The following is a 26,477-nucleotide window of genomic DNA, read 5'->3' on the forward strand; positions in this document are numbered from 1 at the left end:
CAAAGAGAACTGCCACATGCCACATGGTGGTTAGTGCTTGTTGTTTAGTCGTGTCTGACTCTTCGTGACCCCATGGACCAGAGCACACCAGGTTAGTGCTTAGAATTTGATGAAATGGCAATTGCTTACACAAGTCTTGATTGTGCTGTACATCTGCACAGATGTGCGTAATGGTTTGCTGCTTTTGCCTTTCTCTTATCTCTTTTGTATCCTCCTCTTCTCTCAGGGGGCTTTACCGTCCAGGCCTATAAGGGTGCCCAGAAACCAACCCCAATGGAACTAATGCGTGCCCAGGCCACCAGGATGGCAGAGGACCCTGCAACTTTCAAGCCTCCCAAGATGGACATTCCAGCTATGGATGAAAAGAAGCGGTCCCCACGTTCTCATAACCTCAGACCCCGGGACATGAATGTGCTTACTCCTACTGGGTTCTAGAAACACCTCCACTTAAAAGGCAGGATGATCTTGAAATCTGATGGACTATATTGTCCTAGGGTGTCTTTCATATTGCACACATACAGTTGACATAGGAAGGTCTCTTCTAGGTCAGAGTTACAGACAGTGGTGAAACAAGATTTGGGCAACTTTCTGAATTTCTTGCTCTTTTTTTCCTTCCAAAGGTCTCTTATGCAGCACCAAAATAATAACCATCTTGCCAACAGTGTTCTGACATGCAGTTCTGTGCTTCTCTGAATACCTAAGTTTTATAAAGGGAAACTATCAACTTATCGGACCTTTTTGGCTTGAATATTTGGGCTGCTGTTTGTGTAGACATCTACTTATTCGTGCAAGATTACTGAAGGACAATGTATAACTTTCTAGTATCTTCTTTGAACCGTTTGAGGGAATCTAGCATCAACTGAAGTCTAATGTTCTGGTAAGAATATTGGAGAAATTTAGCACCATGCTTGAAAGTTGAAGACTCCCTGCTTAGCTATTTCTACATGTAAGAGATTCATGTCTTAGGGACCTAAACGTTTCAACATGAAAAAAATATCAGTACTAATTCTAGAACTGTACTATGAAATGATACTCTTTGTGAAGCCCTTTGCATCAAATGGGTTCTGCATACCATGAAGCTGGAGCCACAGTAGAATGGAAAAGTTTCTTCATTCCTAGAGGTAACAAAGGGATTTGTAGCTGTTTTCCTGGGGATTCATTTGGGAATTATTAGTAGCACTTTCAGGGGAAAGGATGTGAGATAATAGCTATAAAGTTAAAGGGACAGTGGTTATGCTTATTTATATATTTCTTAGGGAGGAAGAGGAAAATAAGTCATTAAAGCACAGGGAAGATTTTAACCTAGCGTCTCACCTTAGATGTGAACACAAGTATTTGCATAAATTGTTGCTAATTTCTATTTGAGCAATCAGACAGTGGAAGATGATGTGTTCTGTGATTGCTTGAAGACATAGGGGGCAGGTACTGTCCTTGTCCTAAACTCGCAAGTCACTGGTTGGCTTTATAGTGATGAGATGGCAATCTTGGAACATCCATTATGCAGATAAAAAGGTCTTTTGTTTAACAGCATGTTTACTGAGAAGTCCTCACTAATCTTTTTTATGTCCTAAATGGGATCTGTCCCCTTTCTGAACTGTGTTGTTTCTACAGATTGTTGGCAGTTCTGCAGCTGAGTGACTTAGTGGTGTCTCACTCAGCTTCATCTTATTCCTTTACTTACATTGATGACATTAGGACTTGTGCTTCAATACCACTGTAGCTTTTTCTGCCCTATTAGTCATCACCATTGCTGTGTGCAAACAGTGATCCAGCTTTTTGTTTAGTGTTAATTTATTTTGTGATATTTTGTGTTCATGTCTCTGTGCTTAACATCTCTGCACAATAATAAAAAAAACCTTAGAGAATGACTGTTAGGGATGTGGTCATCACTGCAATGGCAGAATCTGTCACACATCACTAAGACTGCAATCTACATATCAGGGAGTAAGCCCTTCGATACTACTGAATAAACAATTTCCAGTGTTCATGTCCCTATAAATGCAAAATTCTCACACCTCTTAATAAAATAATTTATTATAAAAACTATATGAAACTCAAAAAGACTAACAGATCTGCATGACAACAGAAATCGAAGATCAAGTTGTACAACCTTCTCTTGTCCACCGATGAATACAAAATGGGGGTTTAATGTTACTGTTAAAAATCATATCTGAAAATTCAGTGCTCAGCTGTTCATACTTGAAGTCTATATTTCAGCTCTCCAATATTTCCTGTTTTAGTTCATAGCAACAAGAAGCAACTCTTGGAGTAGCTCAGTCTTTTCCTTTATGGGTTGGGGAAGTGGCTGCCCCAGAGTCAGAGAGAGAATATTCTGGAAATCTTCAATGTCACACTCTACAGAATCTCTTTCAACAAGATCACTGATCTGTAGTTTGGGTCTGGCAGCCTTGATAATCAAGTTTACTCGTTCACACACAGAGCTTCTTAAGTGCCCTATAAAAAAGAAAAGTAGGAAACACTTGACCGTAAGGGTTGTACTTAACAGTGGGATAGGGACCCGTTACATTTTTACCTGATAAATGCATCTGCAGGCAAAACTGGAGTCTCCCCCTCCCTGTCAAATTCTATCCTAGTGTTGTGTTTGCAGGAAACATGTTGAAAAATGCTAATATTTGGCGATTTTAAGGACCCATAGACAGATGATACCTACCATATATACTCTAATATAAGCCGAAGCACCTAATTTTACCACAAAAAAACTGGGAAAACTTATTGACTCGAGTTTAAGCTGGTTCAGCACACCACAAACCTCTTGATGGGCCAGAGTGTGTGCGTGTGCATGCACACACGGCAGATGGGGCTTCTCTCTCCGCCGCCCCCCCGCCTACCTAGGGTGCTGCTGAGAGGCAGAGGCTGGTGGCGGCAGCGCCGGAGGAAGAACAAGCAACCCAAAAGGGCTGCTTTCAGGTTGCTCGTTCCGCTGCCACCGACGGACCCTCACTTGAGTATAAGCTGAGGGGGGCTTTTCCAGCATAAAAAATGTGCTGAAAAAGTTGGTTTATACTCAAGTATATATGGTAATAGATTTCCACCAGGCAATTCTATCAACTGAGGGGTTTTTTTTTTGGGTTAAACATACCACCCCTCTATGTGTACATGACTTAATGAGTGAGCAAGACTACGAAATGGCCCAAGTAATTTGCTAGCTGACACTTCCATAACCTGATCAAGATATAGTGCTACTATGGAGACAAGCTAATGAGCTGTAAACAAGCTGCTCACCTAGGACTACTCTGTGGTAGCTCAGCAACAATAAAGTCAGTTGGTGAAGCATCTCATCCCACCTCTGCCATGTTGCTTCATTGTCCTGTGAACAGATAGGTTTTAAGTTACTTTGGTTTTTAGAACGATTCTATACATTAATAACCGTTCTGAATGCAAGAGGTAGATCCATGTCTCTTAAAGAGGTAAACCCAGTTTGGAATGAAACTGGACTATTATTAAAGAATACATAAAAACAGGAGGGAATGATGAACACTAACTAGTTCTCGGGATAAATGATGGAAAGGAACTCTGCCGTACCTGGTATGTCAGCTGCAGAGAACAGTGTTTCAGAAAATGCAGAATCTTTTTCAAGGATAAGGGGCGCAGATCAGGGGCTTCTCTGCAGCTGTGGTAGAAAACTAGCTCTAACACTTTGCAGCGCAAGAGGTGGCATTCCATACTGCTTAGGAAGGCTTCCCTGTGAGGAGACAACAATGGAACGATAACTTGTCCCTGTTTTACACAATTTTCTATACCACCTGTTGCCCAATATGAGGTTCCCATTTTTACTAATCTAAATAAAACCAAGGAAAAGCAAAATGAATCAACTGTCAAACAGTTGTACACCTATCAAAAGCATATTGGAACAGAGGTATTATCACCGGCTTGTAGAACATTGGAAGGGGACATACTAAATTTATCTCCCATGGAAGTGCATGCCATAGCTCTGGAGCAGCAGAGAGAAAGCCTGTGTGGGCCAACCTGACCACTAAGATAAGATGGAACCTGAAATGGAATTTCCTCAGCTGCTTTAAAATTGCATAGGCTCAAATGGGAGCAGGCATTCCAAAGCTTGTGTGTGATACAGATCATTTTGGGCTTCATATGTCAATGCCCTGAACTAGCTCGAGAAACATACTGCCAAGCAGCATAGCCCATTCAACCTGAGTAATGAGGCTTCACTGACCTGGTACCAATTTAACAGGCCAAGCCACACTTGGGGAAATGGGGGAGGGGGGAGTTGAGTCCAGAACTGTTCCCAAAGCACCATCCCATCTGGAACAGGCCCCACTCTTTCAAAGTAGCAATGAAAAGTAAGCTAAACCCATTCTTACAATTTGTGTTGGCAGGCTGTAAATAACCATGGCAGGCAAGGATGAAGAGGGCATTTGTGGCATAGCATTTCTGCATTCTGAGGCTAACAAACTCATCCAAGAAAAATGGAAGTCTCAGGGCCCACAGTTTGCTATAGACACAGGAAACATGGTAGCTGTTTCCATGCACACTGAACCCTATCTGAATGTGTGCACTCAGTGGTCAGCAAGGCCTGCTATCCTGCTGAAGATGTTTACTGCATGAATAGTGGGTAATGAGAAGTGGGTAAATGCTATAACTGAAGCTTAACTGCTTCATTTCACCCTGCTGTACTGAGTACAAATAGATTAATGATTGATACAGAACTAATTTGTTCAAAGAAAACCTAACCATGCTCTGCAGCAGGCTTTCCCAAAATGGTACAACCATGTTTTCGGACTACAAATTCCCACCAGCCCAAGCCAGTATAGCCAAAGGTCTTTGATGGGTGTTGAAGTCTAGTTTGAAGTCTACTACATATGGAGGAAACCAGGTTGGTGAAGGATATTTCTATAAATACAGCTCTGGAATTATTTTATAAGATGTTGCTTTAATTAGGCTGTTAATAGGTGATGATAAGCAATCAGCAGAGAGTGAATTTTCTTTGTTTTCTACACTAAAAGTAGAAAACCTAAAACAAGCTTACTTTGAAGTAACACCCATTTCATTTTAGTGATATCCAAGAAAACATAGCCATTTTTAATTTTTATTTTTTTTGCTACTTAGAATTTGGCATTAACAACATTGGAATAACATTCACAAATTAAGACTGCAATCCTAAACTTCCTTGCTTGGGTGTAAGGCCACCTGAAGTCAATAGCCGACTGGGTGGGATGTCCTCGCTCACAGCTTCTCCCACCAGGCACACCTCTGGCAGTGGACGTACATTTCCTCTGATTCTGTCCTTTTATGTTTTCTAAACTACACTTTGAGACTACTGAAGGCTTCATGTAGGTTTATGAAGTTAAGCATGGAATAGAAAAAAGTACATAGTGAAGTTCTTTCCCTGCTTACATTATACTAGAACTTGGCATCTAATAAAGAAATAATTGATTGGCAATGGGTTCATGCCAGCCAAAAGAAAAGTATACATTATATGAAAACTTAATTTCATACAGGCAGCCCTGTTTAGGGAAGCTTTTAATGTTTGATGCATTACTGTATTTTAATATTTTGTTGGAAGCCGCACAGAGTGGCTGGGGAAGCCCAGCCAGATGGGCAGGGTATAAATAATAAATTTATTATGATTATATGGAATTCACTGTCAAAAGATGTAGTAATGAATGTTAACCAAGATTTATGTTGAAATGATTAAGGTAACTTAGTGGAGCAGACAACTACCAGCAACTATCAGTCATAATGACTATATGGAGCTTCTACATTCAAGAAGCAGTATACTACTGTACCAACTGCAAGGGAGCAACAGTGGGAGAGGGTTAATGCCTTCAGGAAGGTTCTCAGAAGTATCTAGTTGGCTGCTGTTGGAAGAGGCATACTGGACTAGATGGATCTTTGGTATGACCCTGCAGGCATATTTGGTGGCTGTGATGGGGAATGTCCTGCCCACAGGCTAATTAGGCCCACCAGGCCCTCACATCTTGTCTGTGATACTGCTTAACCCAAGCCAAATCAACTTGTCCATCATCTTGTATAAACCTTTTCAGGCCAGTGGGCATATTGGGAATCTTGCAGAAGTTCTGTGGATGCCAGTCACAAAATGCTGCCATATCTAAAGGAACTGAAAGGCACACCACAAAATGCTGGTGGGCATGCTCCCACTCGGCAACCCATCAACAGGAAAAAGGCACCCGTGTCTACCACTGCTGCATTTGCTGATAGAAAGCAGCTCATTGCCTCTCTGTTCAGAACAGATGGGAAGGCTGGTTAAACATATCAACGAAATACTTTTGCTGGCTCTCTAGATCTGCATAGGACCTTTAGTCCTCCCAAGATTAGACACAGTCTCATCAAATATTTGCTCTTTGCCCAGAAACAGTTGAACATCCAGGTATATAATGAGTAGGTCTGGGGGCATGAGGGCAGTTGGGCACAGGGAAGGACGGAAGGATTTTTTACACCCACACCCACACACCCCTTACCTGTGGCACCGCTTGGGAATATTCAGCCATGAATAAAACACATTATCTACAATTTTACTGGTGCTGCAGTTTGGAGACTTGTCCACTTCTATTGCTATAGAAAGCATCCTCTGTAGGAATGCCACCTCCCTAAGGCAGAGAAACAGGAAACGAAAGTGTTAATCACCTCAACACTACCCCACTGTAGTGTCTCAAACGTCTTGCTCCCAAACCAACAGAGAACCATCAGAACATAGCTACCATATCAGGGAAGATGAAAATTCTGATGTACAGCCTCACATGAGACAGAGCTGAAACATTCAGAACTTGTTGATGATACTTAATGGGTATTTGAGTAGCAAGCTAATGAACTCGAGGCCTGTTTCAAGCCATTTTCTCAATGGTGCAGCTTCTTTCCAAATTGCTTCTGTTCTGCTGATAATCCACACAGCCATAGAAATGCTTGAATCTGCTTCCTATGGGGGTTGGTTAAGTCACATGATGTGTCGCAACATTACTGGCCTCCATGAAGTATGTTCCCACAACTGCATGGAGTCCCAGCCAAATGAAAAATTCCACAGCAGGTGCAGGGAACCCTTGGCCCTCCAGCAGTTGCTGAACTAGAACTCCCCAGACATCATGACCAATGGCCCAGAATGGTAGAAGTTGTAGTTTAACTACAGCTGGAGGGCCAAAGGTTATGCACATCTTTTCTACAGTGTAAACATTAGTAATGGTAGAGAGGTCCAGTCCAAGAGCGGACTTGTATCTTTTTTTCTGCTGAATGAATTAACTTTATTATGGTCACAGACCAGGATAAAAAAACATATAAATAAAATAGCAGGATTTTTTTTAACAGATAATTGTTAGAGCAAATAAGGACAAAGAAACAAGCATAGGATAAAACATCTGAATAAAATACAAGATTAAACACGGATAATGGATGGATAAAAACTGATAATTAAAACAGATAAGAACTAAAAACCAAAACACGCAGTTAAAAGAACTGTAAGAGCATAAGAACTAAAAGACTCGCAGTTAAAACAACTATAAGAGGCTGCAGAGTAGAAGCCTCTGAAATAGAGGACACTCACAACATTAGAAACTGATGTGCAAATATGGTTAACAAGATTTAAAAAATGAGAAACTGCTGATATCTACTGAAGACAGGAAGATGCTCATCAGGCTCAGATCCCAGGCTTACTGAGATAGACAGACACCCACCACTATCAGTGCATCATCATCATTGAAACCAAATGAACTAAACCTACAAGAAAATCAGGCCTTCCCTAGTTCACCAGAGCCAAGGATGGGGTACTTGTGGGCCTCCAAATATTGTTGAACTACATTTCCCATCCTCCTTGGTCACTGGCCAATTGGAGTTGGGAGTCCAACAACATGGAAAGCCACAGGTTCCCTGTTTCTGGGGTAGGTCATCCTAAATTGGGAAAGAAATCTAGATAACCACCTGAATAGGTAGGATTTTTGCTTTAAAGTATCTCAAGGAGGAAACCCCTCTCTACAATGTAAAGTGCAAAAGACACAAAAATGTACATTCCCCTACTTACGTTTGGGACTGAAATTGTTGAATGACGTCATCAGTTTGTGCAGTCTGGTTTAAGTGCAATTCTGGCACAGAGCTGCTGCTTACGGCTCTGGAGGTTTCTAGTGAAGGAATGGTTTTCTGCACGTGTCTTCTGTACTGCGTAACCCGTATACCCATAACTGCAGCTACTAGCCATTCAATCACTTCCCTGCAACAGAAACAAGAGTATTAGTGAAGGATGTGCTTGTGTGTCCTCTTGCCATGACCTCAGGTGCTTGTCTGTGGCAAGTGGTCTTGCATGTCACCCACATATATTTATGGGCTATAGCCTAGTGAGGAGTCACTAGTATTTGTAGTGCTTTAGGTTGGGTCTCACACGTGCAGCCTCTTAAAATCAGCAGTGGCCAAAGGGCACATGTAGCAGAGAACATGTGACAAGTGAAATTTCTCAAGCCCTAGTTGCTTGGCACACAGGAAGCCTCTCTAGATTAAAGTGATAATTACTTGACATTGTCGAAGCAATGGTCACAGGAAAGCACTGCTTTGGCAATGGATTTGTGCAGAGTGCCTGTTCTGGCCATCCTCTGGAAGTCATCCTCCAAGGTCTGGATCACATACTGCAAGAAGAGGAGTCGCCCAGGAAACTTTCCTTCCTAAGGGTACCAGAAAAATTAAACACGGAATTATTTATAATAAGCCCTCACTCCTCTGTATGATGAGCTTACAAACCTAAAAACCTGGGCTGAAACTGCCAGGCATGTGCTATTATGCAAATTATAGGCAATGTTTACACATGAATAAGACAAGAAACGTAGTCATAACCCCACCCTATGAGAGTCTCGTGACCAGCCAAGTGTGCATGGTAGCTGGGGAAGTTCATTCCTCTCCAGGCTTAACCCTGTAGATCTCTTCTGTTAGTATCTGCTGTGGCCTATATAAACTCAAGCAACCGTCACCAACATACAGGTAAGATGTTTTCATTTTAAAGGAGAACAACAAAAGTGGAGATTTTCAGTATGTTGATTTCTGTCATTTCATGGGATTTTGGAATACAAACAGTCCTGATTGTAGCTAGGCCAAAATGGATATATCTATGAGGGTCAGCTTACACATGATGCTGGTCCTGTGTTTGAACAAGCGTGCTTAAAACTTGGCTGCTTTTGGGAAAAAGCCAGCTATGGGGCCCCGGTCTCAAAACACCTACTTGATCAAGATTTATGGGTCCATGTTGGTTTTCTAAAATCACCCTCTTATCTGGAGGCCTCATAGCTGCTTTCTCTCCAAAAGAAAGCCACAAGATTAATCACACTTGTTTAAATATCAGAGTAACTGTTTGAATATGTGACTAACGTCATGTGGGGTTTGGCCCTGAAAGATGTAGATACAGCTAGATGTTGGCAAGACTGAGGCACAAAGGAATTTGAAGCACTTGCCCCAAATATATAAAGCAGATCTACGTGTGAGTGGAGACAAAAATAATAGCATTAATGGCCCTTGCTCAGGAAAGGGGAATTTGCGGCCTTCCAAACGTTGCTGGAATTCAACTCCTATCATCTCTGACCATTGGCCATGCCAGGAATGGCAGATGGAGTTGGGAGTCCCACAACATCTGAGGGCCACAGGTTCCCTGGCCCTGCTCTAAAAATAAAGTGCCTCATTCAGTAACAATCATGTAGAGGAGTGGTCCATGCCAGTTTTGTGTAAGCACTTGGGATGTAGCCAAAACAACAACAGTTCAGTAGTGATAAATCATACATGGCATGGACCACGGAATGCCAGGTTTTGGGAACAGTAAGAACAGCAACAAACAAACAAACAAACAAACAAACAAACACAAACAAACCAACCCAGCCTGGCAGGAAGAGCATATAATCAACAGTAGTTGCATAGCCTGTGGGCTGTGAAGAATGCACAAGTTTCCTCCCTCCTCCCTATGTGCCCCCCCTCCCCAGTTAACTCTGGGGGTGGTTAGAAGAACCTAGCACAGAATGCAGGGGCAGAGAACCAAATCATTCTGCCTCTTCTGGCTGAAATGCACTGGGCATTTACTTTTTTAAAAAAGTGCATTACAATTTCTTCGGCCACTTGAGGTTGGTTCTCTTTCCTGTCTTTCCGAAATCAAAGAGACCACAAAATGTCCTTTGGCAAGCCTTGATTTATTGACAGTGACTAAGATGTTCAGCCAGGTAACTTTCCTTCCTCTTTTTCTGCAGCAAATGCAAAGCAGTCCCTGCCAATCAGGCTTACTTCAAGACCAGTTTGTTAGTACAGGGTCTGGCATGGGAACCCTTCTCTTAGTTGCAAAGCAAAGGCTGGCAGAATGATAGTTTCTTAAAAACCACCCATCCCACACAGTGAGATGTAATCAACATACCTGCTCTTCTATTACCACTCGCAGTAGCAGCCAGTCCCATACCACAGTGTCAGCCCTTGCTGGATGAAGTCTAAAATGAAGAAGTAGGCCTGTTATACCATCAAATCTTTGTCACAAACATTCCTGGCAATAGCAAATCAAAGACACATTTCAAAGCATCCAGTCTATTGGTTCCTTGGTGGTATTTTGTGAAGAGTGGCAATTGTTAATATGACCAACTGATGATAGGACTCATTAGTTGTATCCTGCCCTGGAAGTGTCATAAACACCTGCAGGATATTGCTTGGACCATTACTAGTGATGGCTCCTGTTATTAAAGCTCATGCTATGGTCCAACTGTTTAAGTCACTAACGTTTACAAATACTGTAGAAGAGGGCATTTAGGCTTTTTGAAACAACATTTAAAAAGTATCAGATCTTCCTTTGCAGCAGTACCCTGCTCTTTTGTGAACCTTCTGGTTATTTGTTTATTTTAAAAGGTGCAAACTGTATTTCACTAGAGCAAGGCGACCACTCTCCCAGTTGTGCATTCTTGATATTGTACTTACTGCCTTTGAATGGGGACTTGTAGCAATTATTTAACCAATGATAAAATGGAAAACTCAGCAGTGGCCAGAGGATTGGAGAAGATCAGTCTACATCCCAATCCCAAAGAAAGGCAGTGCCAAAGAATGCTCCAACTACCGCACAATTGCACTCATTTCACACGCTAGCAAGGTTATGCTTAAAATTCTACAAGGAAGGCTCAAGCAGTATGTGGACCGAGAACTCCCAGAAGTGCAAGCTGGATTTAGAAGAGGCAGAGGAACCAGAGACCAAATTGCAAACATGCGCTGGATTATGGAGAAAGCTAGAGAGTTCCAGAAAGACATCTACTTCTGCTTCATTGACTATGCAAAAGCCTTTGACTGTGTTGACCACAGCAAACTATGGCAAGTTCTTAAAGAAATGGGAGTGCCTGATCACCTCATCTGTCTCCTGAGAAATCTCTATGTGGGACAAGAAGCTACAGTTAGAACTGGATATGGAACAACTGATTGGTTCCAAATTGGGAAAGGAGTACGGCAAGGCTGTATATTGTCTCCCTGCTTATTTAACTTATATGCAGAATTCATCATGCGAAAGGCTGGGCTGGATGAATCCCAAGCCGGAATTAAGATTGCCGGAAGAAATATCAACAACCTCAGATATGCAGATGACACAACCTTGATGGCAGAAAGTGAAGAGGAATTAAAGAACCTTTTAATGAGGGTGAAAGAGGAGAGCGCAAAATATGGTCTGAAGCTCAACATCAAAAAAACGAAGATCATGGCCACTGGGCCCATCACCTCCTGGCAAATAGAAGGGGAAGAAATGGAGGCAGTGAGAGATTTTACCTTCTTGGGCTCCATGATCAGTGCAGATGGTGACAGCAGTCACGAAATTAAAAGACGCCTGCTCCTTGGGAGAAAGGCGATGGCAAACCTAGACAACATCTTAAAAAGCAGAGACATCACCTTGCCAACAAAGGTCCATATAGTAAAAGCCATGGTTTTCCCAGTAGTGATGTATGGAAGTGAGAGCTGGACCATAAAGAAGGCTGATCGCCGAAATCAGCCCTGAGCGCTCACTGGAAGGACAGATCGTGAAGCTGAGGCTCCAATACTTTGGCCACCTCATGAGAAGAGAAGACTCCCTGGAAAAGACCCTGATGTTGGGAAAGATTGAGGGCACAAGGAGAAGGGGACGACAGAGAATGAGATGGTTGGATGGTGTTCTTGAAGCTACCAGCATGAGTTTGATCAAACTGCGGGAGGCAGTGGAGGACAGAAGTGCCTGGCGTGTTCTGGTCCATGGGGTCACGAAGAGTCGGACACGACTAAACGACTAAACACACAAAATGCAGTTGGGGTGCATGTTCTGAATGTATGAATAAGCCGCTATTACATACAGTTGTTCCATTGTAATATAAATTTGATCACTTAATCAAATAGCTTTTCCATGACAGCTGCCTATGATCTTATTGTGAATTTTATTGATGTTGTTTTATTTTGTTTAGTCTCTACATTGCTCATTTTTTATTTAAATATTTATTTAAATAATTAAATATATCTTCTTCCCTGGGACACCTTTCAGTGAAGGGTGCATGATCAACGTTCATAATTAATAAAGAGTAGGCCTCACAGAAATGAAAAGCTCAAACCATTAAAAGAGAAGAGTATGTTTCTGCAAGTGCAGCTATTTATCTGTTTCCTTAAGCAATCACTTACACACAAAACTATGGCAGAATTTACAATACAACCACAAAGCTTAGAAAGAAAGGATCATGGTCCTTTGCAAATCAACACAAAATAAAAGAATAGTAATTCACGGGTTACATACGACTGGATTTTCATCAACAACTTATAAGCATATTTCTGTGTCTCTTGTTGCACATCTTGATCTGAGCTCAAGAGAATCTGCCTGATCACACACGATGTGATCTCCTTTGGCGGGTAGTGTTGGGAGGTTACATAATCCATAAGGAAGTCCAAGGTTCCCTCGAAGAATTTCTCCTCGATAGTGCTGAACGCCATGCTTAGTTTCCGGGATGGGATAGGCTTCTTCTTCTGTGGATACAGTGAAACATAAACATTGCATAACATTCCTGAGCACAAGTGAAGAGGGATTGAAAAAGATTCTGCAGGAAGTTTTCTATTGCTATTTTCTTCTACAGAAAATTTTCCAAAATGCCCCATTTCATAAAATTGGTAACTTAACATATGAATGCAATGAAAGGCAAACTGGGCAGCTGAAATGGATACAATACTAGTCCAATCTTAGATCAAATTTATAATTAACTTTTCTCAGGTGACTATTTAGGACGCACATGCATGTATTTGCACAGGACTTCAGGCATCCTAAAATTAGTATGTTAAAAGGCAGTGAAAACTGCTTACAATTTAAATAATATTTGGGAAAGTATGATATTGAGTAGTTACAAATTAAAATACAAGTAAATATTCCAATAAAAATAATTTCTGAATGAAGATTTGAATTTGTTTGAACATAAACACATAACAAGTTTTTCCCCCTAATAAGGTATTTCTGTTCAACTGTCTTTGCCAACTGAGGGAGAATCCTTCTCAGATATTTAAACATGTAAAATAAAAATGGCCTCCTTCTTTTACAGCAAATATCTACTTAAGTAGTAAGCCCCATTGAGTTCAGTGCAGCTTATTCCTGAGTAGGCATGCATAGGATTGCACTTTTAGAGAGTTTCTCTTTCACACATGCTTTTTTGTGAAGCTGTCAAATCTGTGCAGTGCTGCGAGACCCACAATCAAGTTAAACATACTAGAGCCTTGGTTGATGTTGGACATTTCAGCCTGCACGACCTCATTCCTGCTCTTTCTTGTACAGCCTGGTTCTTTCCATCTCTTTTTATTCAGACTACTGAAGCACTAGTCTCTTCCATCAATTACCTGTTCAGCAACTTTTTCCTGCACCACATTTTGGAAAAAGGGGCAATGTACAGGAACTCCCTGGAAATACTGCAATGTTTTCAACCAGACCTTGTGGTCGATCTGCTTCATTGGTGCCCAAACATCTGATTTTACAGCATTGGGTGCTGGGTTATTTGCCTCTAGAAAATGCTGATTAGCTTCTGCTAGAGGTGGAGATGTGCTCATTGGAGAACAGGAGGGGATGGGGCTTGGGGAATGTCTCTGATGTAGTGGGGAATGCTGGGGGCTGGGCTCTTCCACAGACGGACCAGCACCAGGACCCTCTTCCACACAGTCCAAGGGGGCTTGACATTCACTGCTGCTGGGGGTTGAAGAGAAGGAGAAAACATCAGACCCCACCTGGGGGCTTCCTAAGGAGCCCAGATCACTGTTGTAAGTGGTGTGGCTGCTGTTTTCCGAGTCCCCACCGTAGCTGGGGATGATGGGGCAGCTGCTACATTGAAATATGGGCTGCTTCTTTATAGCATCTTCTTTGGGGGAAGGCAGCTCACAGTCTCTGTCCCACATGCTGATTGGCGCATCAACTTTGTTCTCAGCGCTTTTAGTGAGGATTTTCGGACAGCACACCGAGTGCACGCTGACTGGAGTAGAGTGCTTCAGGTCCTGAATGGCACTGTAACTATCATGAAGAGGGCTGATCATGTCATCCTCAGTCCCCGTCAGATCAATTACTGTGATGTCATCCCCAGTGAGATCAATGATCTCCTACAAGGAGAGAAGGGGTGGGGGTGAGAGAAAGAAAAAGATTTACATCACTGCATGACACAGCTTTGACTAAAATTATAAATCCTAAATGGCTTGGGGGCACACCCTGGAAATTGTAGAACCCCCCCCCCCCCCGACCAATCAATAGCATTTATCCTATGCCAATATTAGATGATGGGGTAAATGGAGAAAATGATCCATGATAAAGCCTGAATATATATTTGTGGAACTGCAGCAAGATCTTCTGGCTTTGGATGGACTTTGCTGACTTAGATTATTAGTTGGTGGTGCACAACTCTCTCTCCCACCCCACAGACATGGGTGTCAGCTGTTAGTATTTATTTATTGTATTTGTTTCCCAAGGACCATGTACCTCAACTAACCCATGGCAAGAAGTTTAATCACATAGTTGCATAATTCATCCCATGACAGAAACAGCAGCAGTTAGCTCTTTGCAACCCTTCTCGGTCTGTTCTGGCCACCTTTTTCCAGTACTAAATCATACAAAGCTCATGCCTGAAATGCATGGGTTTTGTATTTTGATAGTATTAAAGTAAAAAAACCTCAGAGGGAATTTACATAGGCGAAAAAGAATGCCAGTGGTGTGTAATCTCCTGCTTATCATGCTTCTGTCCTGTAAAGGAATCAGACCTGTGACCTTGGCGTTATCTGCACCATGCTCTAGCCAACTGAACTACCCACAGGTGCTCAAAGCAAAACTTTTTCTCTAATTAATGCATCTAGACACCCATACATTTCCTTATCAAGTGGCAAAATCAAATGTTCATATAAACGTGACAAACGGGAGTAAAGGGAGCCTTGTGCACTGGGATAGAGAGATGTACTGCTGTCCTGTTTGCCTAATGCTACCACTCTGGATTATGACTACTGTTGGTGATCACTTCAAAACTTAGTCAGCCTGATGATGCGAGAGTTATTACTCTGAATGGTGATGCACTCAATTGCTGGCTGAAGCTGTCCCAGGTGGGACACATTAAGCCAGCAAGGACAGGGTAGTACATACCCACTTGAATCTGTTATGAGAAGTCAGGATAGCAGGCCCCAGGAGTGGGGGTGGAAAGACAGTGGAGATTATGCATGCAATCCTCTGTGGCACAAGAAATATAAAGTAATAGCAACACAGAGAGGCAAAGGATATGAATTCTTGCAAGAAGGCTCTGAAACAGGTTTTTAGCTCTGCTATATCGATTGTTTGAGTTTACTTATATGCTACTTTTCCACAAACATTCAAACATTCAAAACATTAAAATGCAAATATACAAAATACAGAGCACGTCATTAAATTCAAAAATGACAAAAATCAATAATCTAACAAACACAGAATAAATTCAATATTATTAAAAAAAACCCTCCAGACTCAGTCTAGGTTTCAGTACATAAATACAAAACAAGAGTTAACTGACAATAAAGTTGTGGTCTTCCTGCATTCCAAGGAGCCTTACTCAAATGTAGTTCAGAGGGGAGAAGTCCTCTCACCAGCCTAGATGCCATACAGATGGCTCCCATATCCTTGCTTGAGAGAAGGCTGGAAGCAGCAAAGGGCAAATGCTGGGGAGAGGATTGATGGCTAGTCTCTCCCAACCCTACCTGTAGATGACAAGGACTGAACCTGGCATCTTTCGCATGCTATGTGTGCACCCTACCACTGAGAAACAGTCCTTCCTCTACGTTCCTGTTCAAGATATAGCAAGTAGATTTTATATATTGAAAGCCTATTTGGAGCATTCTTTGACAAACATTCCAGAGGGGACGCAGAGAGGAGAAAAATAGTCACAGGTGAGGCACCTCAAAAGAAAATTATGCTTAGCACATACACACACACAAACCCTGTACCAGACAAATCAGTAAAATGACTTATTGTATGAAATTTATGATTCAGGAAGTGACAATGTGACTCTCATATTGGATCCCTAAATATGGCACTGAGGTTGAACGTTTAAAATTATGGCAGAAGTGAATAAGATATCGCTGCTTAGCATGAGCAAGAAACATCATTTGGAGATGAAACAGTTCTGAATAAAGGGCCCTAGCTCAAATGACCTTCCTACAAACAAGTTTTGAAACCTAAAAGGAAGTGCCTAACTGCCATTCCTTTTACCATTTCAATTCTCCCTGCGGGAACCTCTGGATATTTGAAAGTAGCATCAGAATTAAATGGCCAACAGAATTCCAGTTTGGCTGGAGGCCTCCCTAATTGCATAAAAACATGGGGTTGTAACCAATTCTGGTCCTGCTCAGAGAAGACCCATTGAAATTATAAACCAAACTTATGTCCATTAGCTTCAATGCATCTACTTTTAAGGAGGACTAGCACTGTTTACAACCCATACTCCTCAAGTCAGCTAAGAAGTATTCAACATTTCTTTAAAAGTTACAAACGAGACGGCTAAAAGCTGCTCCTGCACCCTTGCAAGATACTGTATTTTTCTGTGTATAAGACTAGGCTTTTTTAACCAAAAAATTGGGTTTAAAATTGGGGCTCATCTTATACATGGGTAGTGCCAAGGGGTGTTTTCTTAATTTGGAGTCCCCCAAAATAGGGAGCGTCTTATACATGGAAAAATATGGCACTTACCAGGCGGAAACAACAAGGATTCAGGAGAGACAAGAGGGCCTAACTTTTCTTTGATCAACTCCTTTATTATTTATTTGACAATACAGTGGTGCCTCGCAAGACGAAATTAATTCGTTCCGCAAGTCTCTTCGTCTTGCGAGTTTTTCGTCTTGCGATGCACGGTTTCCCATAGGAATGCATTGAAAATCAATTAATGCGTTCCTAGGGAAACCGCCTTCAGACCAGGTCCGGGGACAGTCTGTCCCCGGACCTCTTCTGAAGGCTGGGGGGGGGGACAAGGGCTTTTCTTCCCACCCCCAGCATTTTAAAAAACCCCGGGACAGCGGAGGACTTCTCCGCTGTCCGGGCGATATTAAAATGCTGGCGGGCGGCATTTTAAAATCGCCCTGGGACAGCGGAGGACTACTCCGCTGTCCGGGGCGATTTAAAAGCCCCTGGGAAGGCAGGCAGGGGGGACAAAGACTTTCGCCCCCCCCGCCTGCCTTCAGAAGGTGTTCCCGCCCCCCCGCCCCGCTTTGGAGCAGCGTTCCGAAGCGGGGCGGCTGGGGCAGGTGTTCCCGCCCCGCCGCCCTGCTTCGGAGCAGCGTTCCGAAGCGGGGCGGCTGGGGCAGGTGTTCCCCCGAGCGCTTCTAAAGGCGGGCGGCGGTGAGGGAATCCCTTGGCCCCCCGCCGGACTTCAAAAGAGCTTCGGGAAGTCTGGCGGGGGGCCAAGGGATTCCCTCCCAGCTGCCCGCATTTAAAAGCACTCCGGGGAAAGCAACAAAGCGCGGCGTGCTTTGCTGCTTTCCCCGGAGTGCTTTTAAACGCGGGCGGCTGGGAAGGAATCCCTTGGACCCCCGCCGGACTTCAAAAGAGCTTCGGGAAGTCCGGCGGGGGGCCAAGGGATTCCCTCACCGCCGCCTGCATTTAAAAGCACTCTGGGCAAAGTAGCGAAGCATGCTGCTTTCCCCGAGCGCTTCTAAAGGCGGGCGGCGGTGAGGGAATCCCTTGGACCCCCGCCGGACTTCAAAAGAGCTTCGGGAAGTCTGGCGGGGGGCCAAGGGATTCCCTCCCAGCCGCCCGCATTTAAAAGCACTCTGGGGAAAGCAGCGAAGTGCGCTGCTTTCCCCGAGCGCTTCTAAATGCGCTGCGCTTCCCCGCTGTCCCAGAGATTTCCCTATGGGCTTTCGTCTTGCGAAGCAAGCCCATAGGGAAATTCGTTTTGCGAAGCGCCTCCAAAACGGAAAACCCTTTAGCGGGTTTTCCGTCTTGCAAGGCGTTCGTCTTGCGGGGTACCACTGTATTTATAACCTGCATTAGAGTCCCTCACAGGGTGCAATTTCCTTACCTGGGTTGTCACTGATACCTCTCAAAGCTTCTAGTAGCTTTTTGTAGGGGACGCAAGAGGAAACATGTGGCAGAGGGAGATGTTCAAACTGCCGCTCACTCTTCTGCTTAACCACAACATGCCTGAGAGGAAATAACCTCTCTTTCCTTTTATAACCAACAAACTGCAAATTTGTGCAGATCTTATTATCTTTAGCAAGATTAAAACAGTCACAACACACAGCATTTTACACAGGCCTATTTATTTCCCTTTTTGCCAATACCCACTGCCACCCCCCCTAGTGAACGTTTCAGGCCTTGGCCTACTAGGAGGAAGTGAAGCCCCGCACCAGTGACCAGACCTCAAGGAACCATTGTGGTCTGAGTGCAATTCTTTTGTTGTTTCTGAGTCTGAGATACAGAGTGACTCATTCCTGCTCTGATTTCGAAGTTCCCTCAACTCAACAACTTGCCCTTATTCATTTTCCCCATTTTCTAACTGCACCAAAATTAGGGGCATAAAGCAATTCTCAAAGTAGCTCTGGCCTCGATATGTCCCGTGTGTTTCAAGGAAAAGGCTGATGCAACTTTCACTGACTACTTTAAAATCAAATAAAAGTAGCATAATGTGAAGCACAGGCTCTCAGGAACTGGGCTGAGACCACCTCCTGCCAGAGTTCATGAATACCATAAATAAGCCTTTATTTGTAAACGACACACTACCAGTCACTACCAGCCCCTGTCACTTGAAAATTACTGAGCTAAACATAAAAGCTCCTACAGGCCATTATCCAGAGTTCATAATCCTTAAAAAAAAAAATCAACTGCCAGCTAATCATGGCAGCTACGTTCAATTTCCACTGCTAGAGGCAATATGCTTCCATATACCTGTTGCTGGGAATAACAACTTGAGAGAGAGCAACTGCGGTCACATCTTGAGTTTGTGTAGAATCAGCAAATGCAGCAATGAAAGGCAGCACAGTGGGAAAGAAGTAACAGTTGTCTAGTGTAGAAGACAAGGAGTCACAGCAGAAAGCAGACAACTATAGTAGCCTGAAGTGTGCCCTCCATTGTGGGATGCAGTTATAAGGAATGGACACAAAATAGTCCTGACCTGCAACCGGTGTGAGGTGAACTCAAACAACTCACGTTTTACATACCGGAGATCCTTAATTTGAATCCAGGATTGGGGGGGAATGTTGTCCACAGTCAGGCACACAGGGCCAATCCACAGAAGCACTGCAGGGACCAACCAGTCCTTTTGCTCCACCTTATTTCCCAACCAACGCTTGTGACCAATCCACACCTTCCATCTCACCAGATAGGCTGGCCCTGCCAGCTGGCATCCTAGAAGGACTCAGTGCACATGCCTGAACAATTATCTTGCACATCTTGGCAGCAGCACCCATCTCATTGGCATACCCTAAGAATAATGCTCCTTCACAGTTCCAGGGATTTAGCGAACAGGGCAGGAGGATGTGCTGCCCCTGAGCCATCAAGCTCCTTGGACCCTCCCCTGCCTTTGTAGTCCCTTCCTGAACTCACATGGCGCCAGATCCTAGTAGGGTGTGGGAAATGAGATCGCCAAACAATAAACAACATATGTGACAAAGGTAAAGCCTTTATTCAGCAGCATTCAGAAAGGGAAGAGATCCTGAAAGGGAAAGGCATAAGAATCAGGTGGCCAGCCAGTCACCCTAACAAGGTCATGTGCAGGGTTATGACATGGTAGCTGGTTTGTCATATCCAGTGGCTTTAGCTCCATGCTAGGAACAGCGTCACAAGCTGCAAGAGGACTGAGGTGGGTTGCCAATTTGTGACATAAAGCAGGGCAATCCCAGGCTTCTCATAGCTGACACAGATCCAAGTGCCTTGATACCATATGACAGCTGTGGGGAACGTTTGACACTCCAGATGTTGGTGAGCTACAAGTCCCAGCACGCATCACCAATGGTCAGGGATCATGGGTTACTATAAATCAGGGGTGAGGATCCACTAGTCTGCAGGCCAACTTTGTGCAGCCAAGTTCCCCGACAACCAGCTAGTTGTCTAGCATTTGGGAAATGTTGCACAAAGCAATTTGATGCATTCCCTTCTAGGCAACCTTCCAAGGGCCATATATCCCACAGCAGTGGGCAAGATCAGAGACTGAAGTAATCAACAAATGTAAATTTTATTTTTATACCTTGGGCTAGTTTCTACACCCATCCACATACTCTCTTATCCTTAAACCAAACCAGCAAGAGGCACTACTGGAGTTCAAGGACACATTTCCAATCAGACAAAACAAACCAAGTACAAACCGAGTACAGTACAAACCAAGGCCAATGAGTGGCGGCTTAGGCAAAATTCCAAGAGTCAGACAGAGACTCCTGGAGGCCACTTTCAACACCTGGCCCTGAGTTTCCCCAACCCTGTCATAGATGAACACAAACTGCATGCAGGTTAGTGAATGGAGTCCCATGCAGAGGAGAGAGTGAGTTGGCAAAGGAGATGAGAATCTTGGTCCCTCCTCTGTGCCTAGCATAAAAAGCAAAAGGGCTGTTAGAGGAGGGTTCCTCCCTTCTCCACAGAAATACAGCTTTTGCCTCTTCTTTGATAGCCCCCAATAAGCTAGTAAAGAATACTGCAAGATAGTAATGTGGGTTGAGGGAAATTATTCACAAGGCTGGATTAAAACATAAAACCCAGAAGATAAATCAAGTGGTTTAAAGGAAAAGGTAAAGGGACCCCTGACCATTAGGTCCAGTCATGATCGACTCTGGGGTTGTGGCGCTCATCTCACTTTATTGGCCGAGGGAGCCAGTGTACAGCTTCCGGGTCATGTGGCCAGCATGACTAAGCTGCTTCTGGCAAACCAGAACAGCGCACGGAAACGCCGTTTACCTTCCTGCCAGAGCGGTACCTATTTATCTACTTGCACTATGACGTGCTTTTGAACTGCTAGGTTGGCAGGAGAAGGGACCGAGCAATGGAAGCTCACCCCGTTGCGGGGATTCGAACCACCGACCTTCTGATCGGCAAGTCCTAGGCTCTGTGGTTTAACCCACAGCGCCACCCGCATCCCAGCGCCACTCGCATCCCTAAGCTCTACTAAACCCACATGCACCCAGGGTGGATTTCACCCAGAATCTAAAACACACACCAAATAATGTAATGTGCCAGGCTAATAGGTCTGGAAAGGGAGTTTCACAATTTGGGAGCCACCAGCAAAAAGACCCTCTTGCCAGTAGCTATCCTCCTACACTGAGAAGGCAGGGGCTACTAGTTAAGGACCATCAAAACAGAATTTGATTGGCAGGCAGGCTCATGTGGGAGAGAATAGCCCTTTCGAACCGAAGTTGTTTAGTACTTTGAAGGTCAACACCAGCACCTGAACTGAACCCAGAAGCAAACTGGCAACTAGCGAGAACCTTTTAGTAGTGGGGCGATGTGATAGCAGCCATCAGCCCCATTAATAACCCAGTTGTGGTGCTCAAAACCAATGATGCTTCTTTAATGTTTTTCAAAAGTCACATGCAACACATAATAATAGTTTAGCCCAGAAGTTACTAGAACATGGGCAACTGTCACTTGTAACTGACATTATGATGTCATACTATGTAGTCAGTTATTCAACAAGTGTGGAATTTCATTCTGTTTCACCTCTGCACATCCCATTATTGTTCACTCTGCACTGTGTTACAGGAGCTACTGCTCTACTCTGGCGGCTACCATTTCTTCTTTGGACGTTCATCCTCTCCATTAGCCATAGCAAACTTCATTTGATTGCTCCACGTCTTCCCAGTTATCCCAATTTCATTCTCCATTCTTTTACTATGCCACATATCTCTGCTTTACAGCACTGCCCATGATGTCAGGAGAGACTCATGGCCTTGTTTATAGCTTTCTGCAGTACAGGACCTTTTCCCTCCATTTAGCTGGCCACACACAGATTCCCTTTTTAGCATTCAACTTCCATTTCCATTGTTTTAAATGACAACTGCTACTCAGTTGGAGTTTGGGAGGCACCACAGTTTAGTGGCAAAGCATTTGATCCCTGGAATCCCCAGTTCAAAGGATCCGGTTGTCAGAGCTGAGAACAGCTGATCTGCCCTGGTGTGAGGCAGCTTCCTGCGCTTCTGTTTTTCCTTATGGGTATCCTCTTGAAACAGATCGGCTCATGGCAAAGTGGGCAGAGCAAGGTCATACCAGCAACATCTTGATCAAGCTCCAGCACCACGGTGATGGGATTTAGGAGCGAGACAAGGAATTTCTGCAATAGGGAGCACTGCAGGGTCGCGTGCAGTGAGTTATTTGTCAGGATCGCACGGATAACAAAGCTGGCTTTACCAACTCCTGTTCTCCAAACCTCACCAAAATGCATTCAGGCACACTTGTTTGCGTTACGTTAAAAGGAAGAGGCGCTCCTCTTTATGGGATAGTTTTTACCAAAAGCATGTTTACCCGAAGGCTGCAGCTTCGGGCGTCAGTCATGCCCTCTGGAAACGCCGACTTTATCTGCGCGCCCTACAAATTTAGTTCCCAGCCAGCACAATATTCTCCTGCGTTTGGCGACCCGGGCGCGTACGAACAAGCCTGCGTGTGCTCAGCCGACGGCGCCTGCCTCCCGGCACCCCGCCACTGCCTACAGGAGCGCGTGGGGAGAAGTGAATGGGCAAGGAGAGGAGAAATGACTCGGAGTCCCCAAGGCAGAAAGGAGGAGAGACGCCGGCAGCGGCCGCCAAGTCCAAGCCTCGGGACCAGAAAACAGCATCCCCCATGTTCGCGGCGCAACTCACCGGCGGCTCGGCGGGCGGCCGCCGCCATCTCCGCTTCCTCTTTTCGCCCAGGCGCCGGCGGGGAGACCAATCATAGCCGCTTTCCCCATCGGAACTCGACTCAGTGACAAGAACCTCGGCCATCGAGCCCCTTCTGCTCAGGCCCGCCCGTCGAGGGGCGTGGCAAAGCGGAAAGGGCGAGGCTGAGCCCAGCTCCGCTGCTTTATAGGGCCAAGCCGGGCTGGCCGCTTCCGCTGGGATCCGACCGACCCCGATATTATTATTTTCCTTTCCGCGACTCGCTGACGTTGAGAACTCCGAATCGGGAGGGCGGGGCTTAACGAAGCCCCAGGGAGTTCCTCGCCGCCGCTGTTTGCTTCACAAATCTACATCAGGGGGTTAACGACCTTGGTTGTATTTCTCAGCAGGTGGAAAGGGGGAAAGAAGAGTTTGTTGTGGCTGCGGTCCAGAGTCCCGGCCTGGATCACTCCCAAAGGAATCGGGCGCAGACAAAGCAAGCACAAAGCAGCTACGCGCTTGTAGCAAACACACAAACACATGATCCTCTGTGTCACTCATGGCTAGGAAAGTGTGTGATCAAGGCATTCTTGAGTCAGGTTCTTGTATTTGGCTTCAGGACAGTTATTCACCGACGCTTCCCTCCAGTTCAGGCCAAGCTAGGAATAATTGGCCTTGCAGTTGCAACTGTAGCTACATCTTGCGGCCTAAATAATCAAGGATACATCTTGCAGTTTAGCTACGGGATGGTGTTTCTGCAGACTCAGCACTTAGCAGGCTGAAGTCAGCTGTGTACGTGATGTGATCGATTCAGAATCGTGACGCCCCTGAATTAAAACACACAGGTATGGCACTCCTGAGTTATAGCTCTCGGGTATCTGAAAAGTGTTCTGTGTAAGCAGAGTGATGGATGATGTGAGCATAGGTGTGCTGTGCTGTGCCTTTCACCTTCCAGCTAGCTGGAAGAAACTTGGCAGCTTCTCTGCATTCCTAACCAGGCACAGGCTCTTCTTGCTGTCCTCCTAGGTACTGATAGTGGACTGTAGGTTATTGTTAAGCAGAAATGCTTCTTAGAAGCTGATACCAGAGAGGTGACCATTGAGTGTACTACCCCCCCCCCATGCTATAAGCTGCTTAGAATGTAGGGGCTTACCCCTCCCTGCAATACCAGTCTGTCAAGTATCTGTTAAACTGAGCATACTGTCAATGGAGCATTCTCATGAGCAACAACAGGTGCAAATTTGTAAATAGCAGATTGAGGAACCAAGGTATATAACATGTCCAGACCCACCAAAATAAGGCAATCAGCCTTACATTAATCTTGGCAAACAGGATACAAGCCACATACTCTGTTGGAGACCACCTCTTTCTGTCATCATCATCATCATCATCATTTATTTATACCCACCCACTTGTTTCCCCAGGCACTCTGGATGGCTCCCAACAGAATATTAAAAACATAATAAGACATCAAACATTAAAAAACTTCCCTAAACAGGGACATATGTGACATATGATAGCTTTGGGTGGTCCTTGGCTAAAGGGCTGTGCAACTATTCAACAGTTTTGACAACTTGTTATGTATGCTTTTAGAATCCAACTTATTTCTGTGATTGCGAGTTGTTTCAAACATTGTTTAACAATGTGCTTTTATGTTGTAATCTGCCCTGAGATCTAAGGGTGAATGCTGTGTTATAAGAATAAGGTTATATATATATAAAATAGATGTTGATAAATGTACCAAGCAAACACATACAAATATGTAAGCCACATGTCTGAAACCCACAGAAAAGTCCTGAAACCATTTTCTCTCTCCCAAAATGACCTGAAATATTTCTCTGCAAGGTCAAAGGAAATGGGAAATCTCCCCGCTATTATTTCTGACTTTTTAAATTACAAGTACAGAAACAAAGAAAACTTCAAAGAAAACAGAAACAAAAGACCTATGCAGCAACAGAGTATTTTCCAAGTTTGTTTTCATATTCTGAAATTGATACAACTGATGAAGCCTTATTTCTAAAATTCAATTCAAATTTACTTTCTGACAGAGTGCAGCTATCAGACATAAACCCTAGATTGCAAACTTAATCTGTGCTTGAAAGCCAAGTCCAAAAGAACTGTACTATATTTCCCCAGTAAACACAGAACCCAGCTGTAGATAGTGGTTGTTAAGAGATAAGCTCAGCAAATCTTTTTTGCTTGATCTCTGTTCTGCTGGATCTCTCAGCGACAGAAATCTTTGTTCTGCTGGATCTCTCAGCGGCGTTTGATACCACTGACCATAACATCCTTCTGGACCGTCTTCAGGGGCTGGGAGCTGGGGGCACTGTCATACAGTGGTTCCGCTCCTTCCTCCTGGGCCGTGTTCAGAAAGTGGTGGTGGGGGGATGAGTGTTCAGACCCCTGGGCTCTCACTTGTGGGGTGCCTCAGGGTTCTGTCCTCTCCCCCATGCTTTTCAACATCTACATGCAGCCGCTGGGAGAGATCATCAGGGGGTTTGGGCTGGGTGTTCATCAGTATGCAGATGATACCCAGCTCTACCTTTCTTTCAAATCAGAACCAGTGAAGGCGGTGACAGTCCTGTGTGAGTGTCTGGAGGCGGTTGGAGGATGGATGGCGGCAAACAGATTGAGACTGAATCCTGACAAGACAGAAGTACTGTTTCTGGGGGACAGGAGGCGGGCAGGTGTGGGGGATTCCCTGGTCCTCAATGGGGTAACCGTGCCCCTGAAGGACCAGGTGCGCAGCCTGGGAGTCATTTTGGACTCACAGCTGTCCATGGAGGCACAGGTTAAATCCGTGTCCAGGGCAGCTGTGTACCAGCTCCATCTGGTACGTAGGCTGAGACCCTATCTGCCCGTGGACTGCCTCGCCAGAGTGGTGCATGCTCTGGTTATCTCCCGCTTGGACTACTGCAATGCGCTCTACGTGGGGCTACCTTTGAAGGTGACCCGGAAACTACAACTAATCCAGAATGCAGCAGCCAGACTGGTGACTGGGAACGGCCGCCGAGACCATATAACACCGGTCTTGAAAGACCTACATTGGCTCCCAGTACGTTTCCGAGCACAATTCAAAGTGTTGGTGCTGACCTTTAAAGCCCTAAACGGCCTCGGTCCAGTATACCTGAAGGAGCGTCTCCACCTCCATCGTTCTACCCAGACACTGAGGTCCAGCACCGAGGGCCTTCTGGCGGTTCCCTCACTGCGAGAAGCCAAGTTACAGGGAACCAGGCAGAGGGCCTTCTCGG

At 44.6% G+C, this 26,477-nt stretch overlaps 2 protein-coding genes across 13 annotated transcripts in view; one reads left to right on the forward strand and one right to left on the reverse strand.

Annotated features, from left to right (window-relative positions):
- The window catches only part of KIAA1191, a 282,731-nt gene extending 280,863 nt beyond the window's left edge, over positions 1-1,868 (forward strand). For all 4 annotated transcript variants that reach the window (XM_081184970.1, XM_081184968.1, XM_081184969.1 and 1 more), the window contains one exon: positions 227-1,868. In XM_081184970.1, coding sequence (XP_081041096.1) covers positions 227-435 — 209 coding nt within the window. In that variant the 3' untranslated portion in view covers positions 436-1,868. The remainder of the gene's footprint in view (positions 1-226) is intronic.
- A 149-nt stretch (positions 1,869-2,017) lies between these two features.
- Positions 2,018-24,267, reverse strand: SIMC1 (SUMO interacting motifs containing 1). 9 transcript variants are annotated; one of them, XM_081184933.1, is made up of 10 exons: positions 23,616-24,267; positions 13,801-14,547; positions 12,719-12,945; positions 10,358-10,427; positions 8,488-8,636; positions 8,006-8,191; positions 6,459-6,587; positions 3,544-3,703; positions 3,244-3,328; positions 2,018-2,454 (listed from the first exon to the last, which is right to left on the reverse strand). In XM_081184933.1, the coding sequence occupies exons 1-10, from the start codon at positions 23,766-23,768 to the stop codon at positions 2,237-2,239; spliced, it is 2,124 nt and encodes a 707-aa protein (XP_081041059.1). In that variant the 5' UTR covers positions 23,769-24,267; the 3' UTR covers positions 2,018-2,236. The 9 variants fall into 9 exon arrangements, with proteins under 9 accessions (XP_081041059.1, XP_081041060.1, XP_081041062.1 ...); XM_081184934.1 differs by lacking the exon at positions 23,616-24,267 and adding an exon at positions 23,230-23,577; XM_081184936.1 differs by lacking the exon at positions 23,616-24,267 and adding an exon at positions 22,895-23,170.
- Between the last annotated feature and the right edge of the window lie 2,210 nt (positions 24,268-26,477).

The sequence above is a fragment of the Podarcis bocagei genome (assembly GCF_964188305.1).
Source record: "Podarcis bocagei genome assembly, chromosome: 2".
NCBI classification, from domain to species: Eukaryota; Metazoa; Chordata; class Lepidosauria; order Squamata; family Lacertidae; genus Podarcis; species Podarcis bocagei.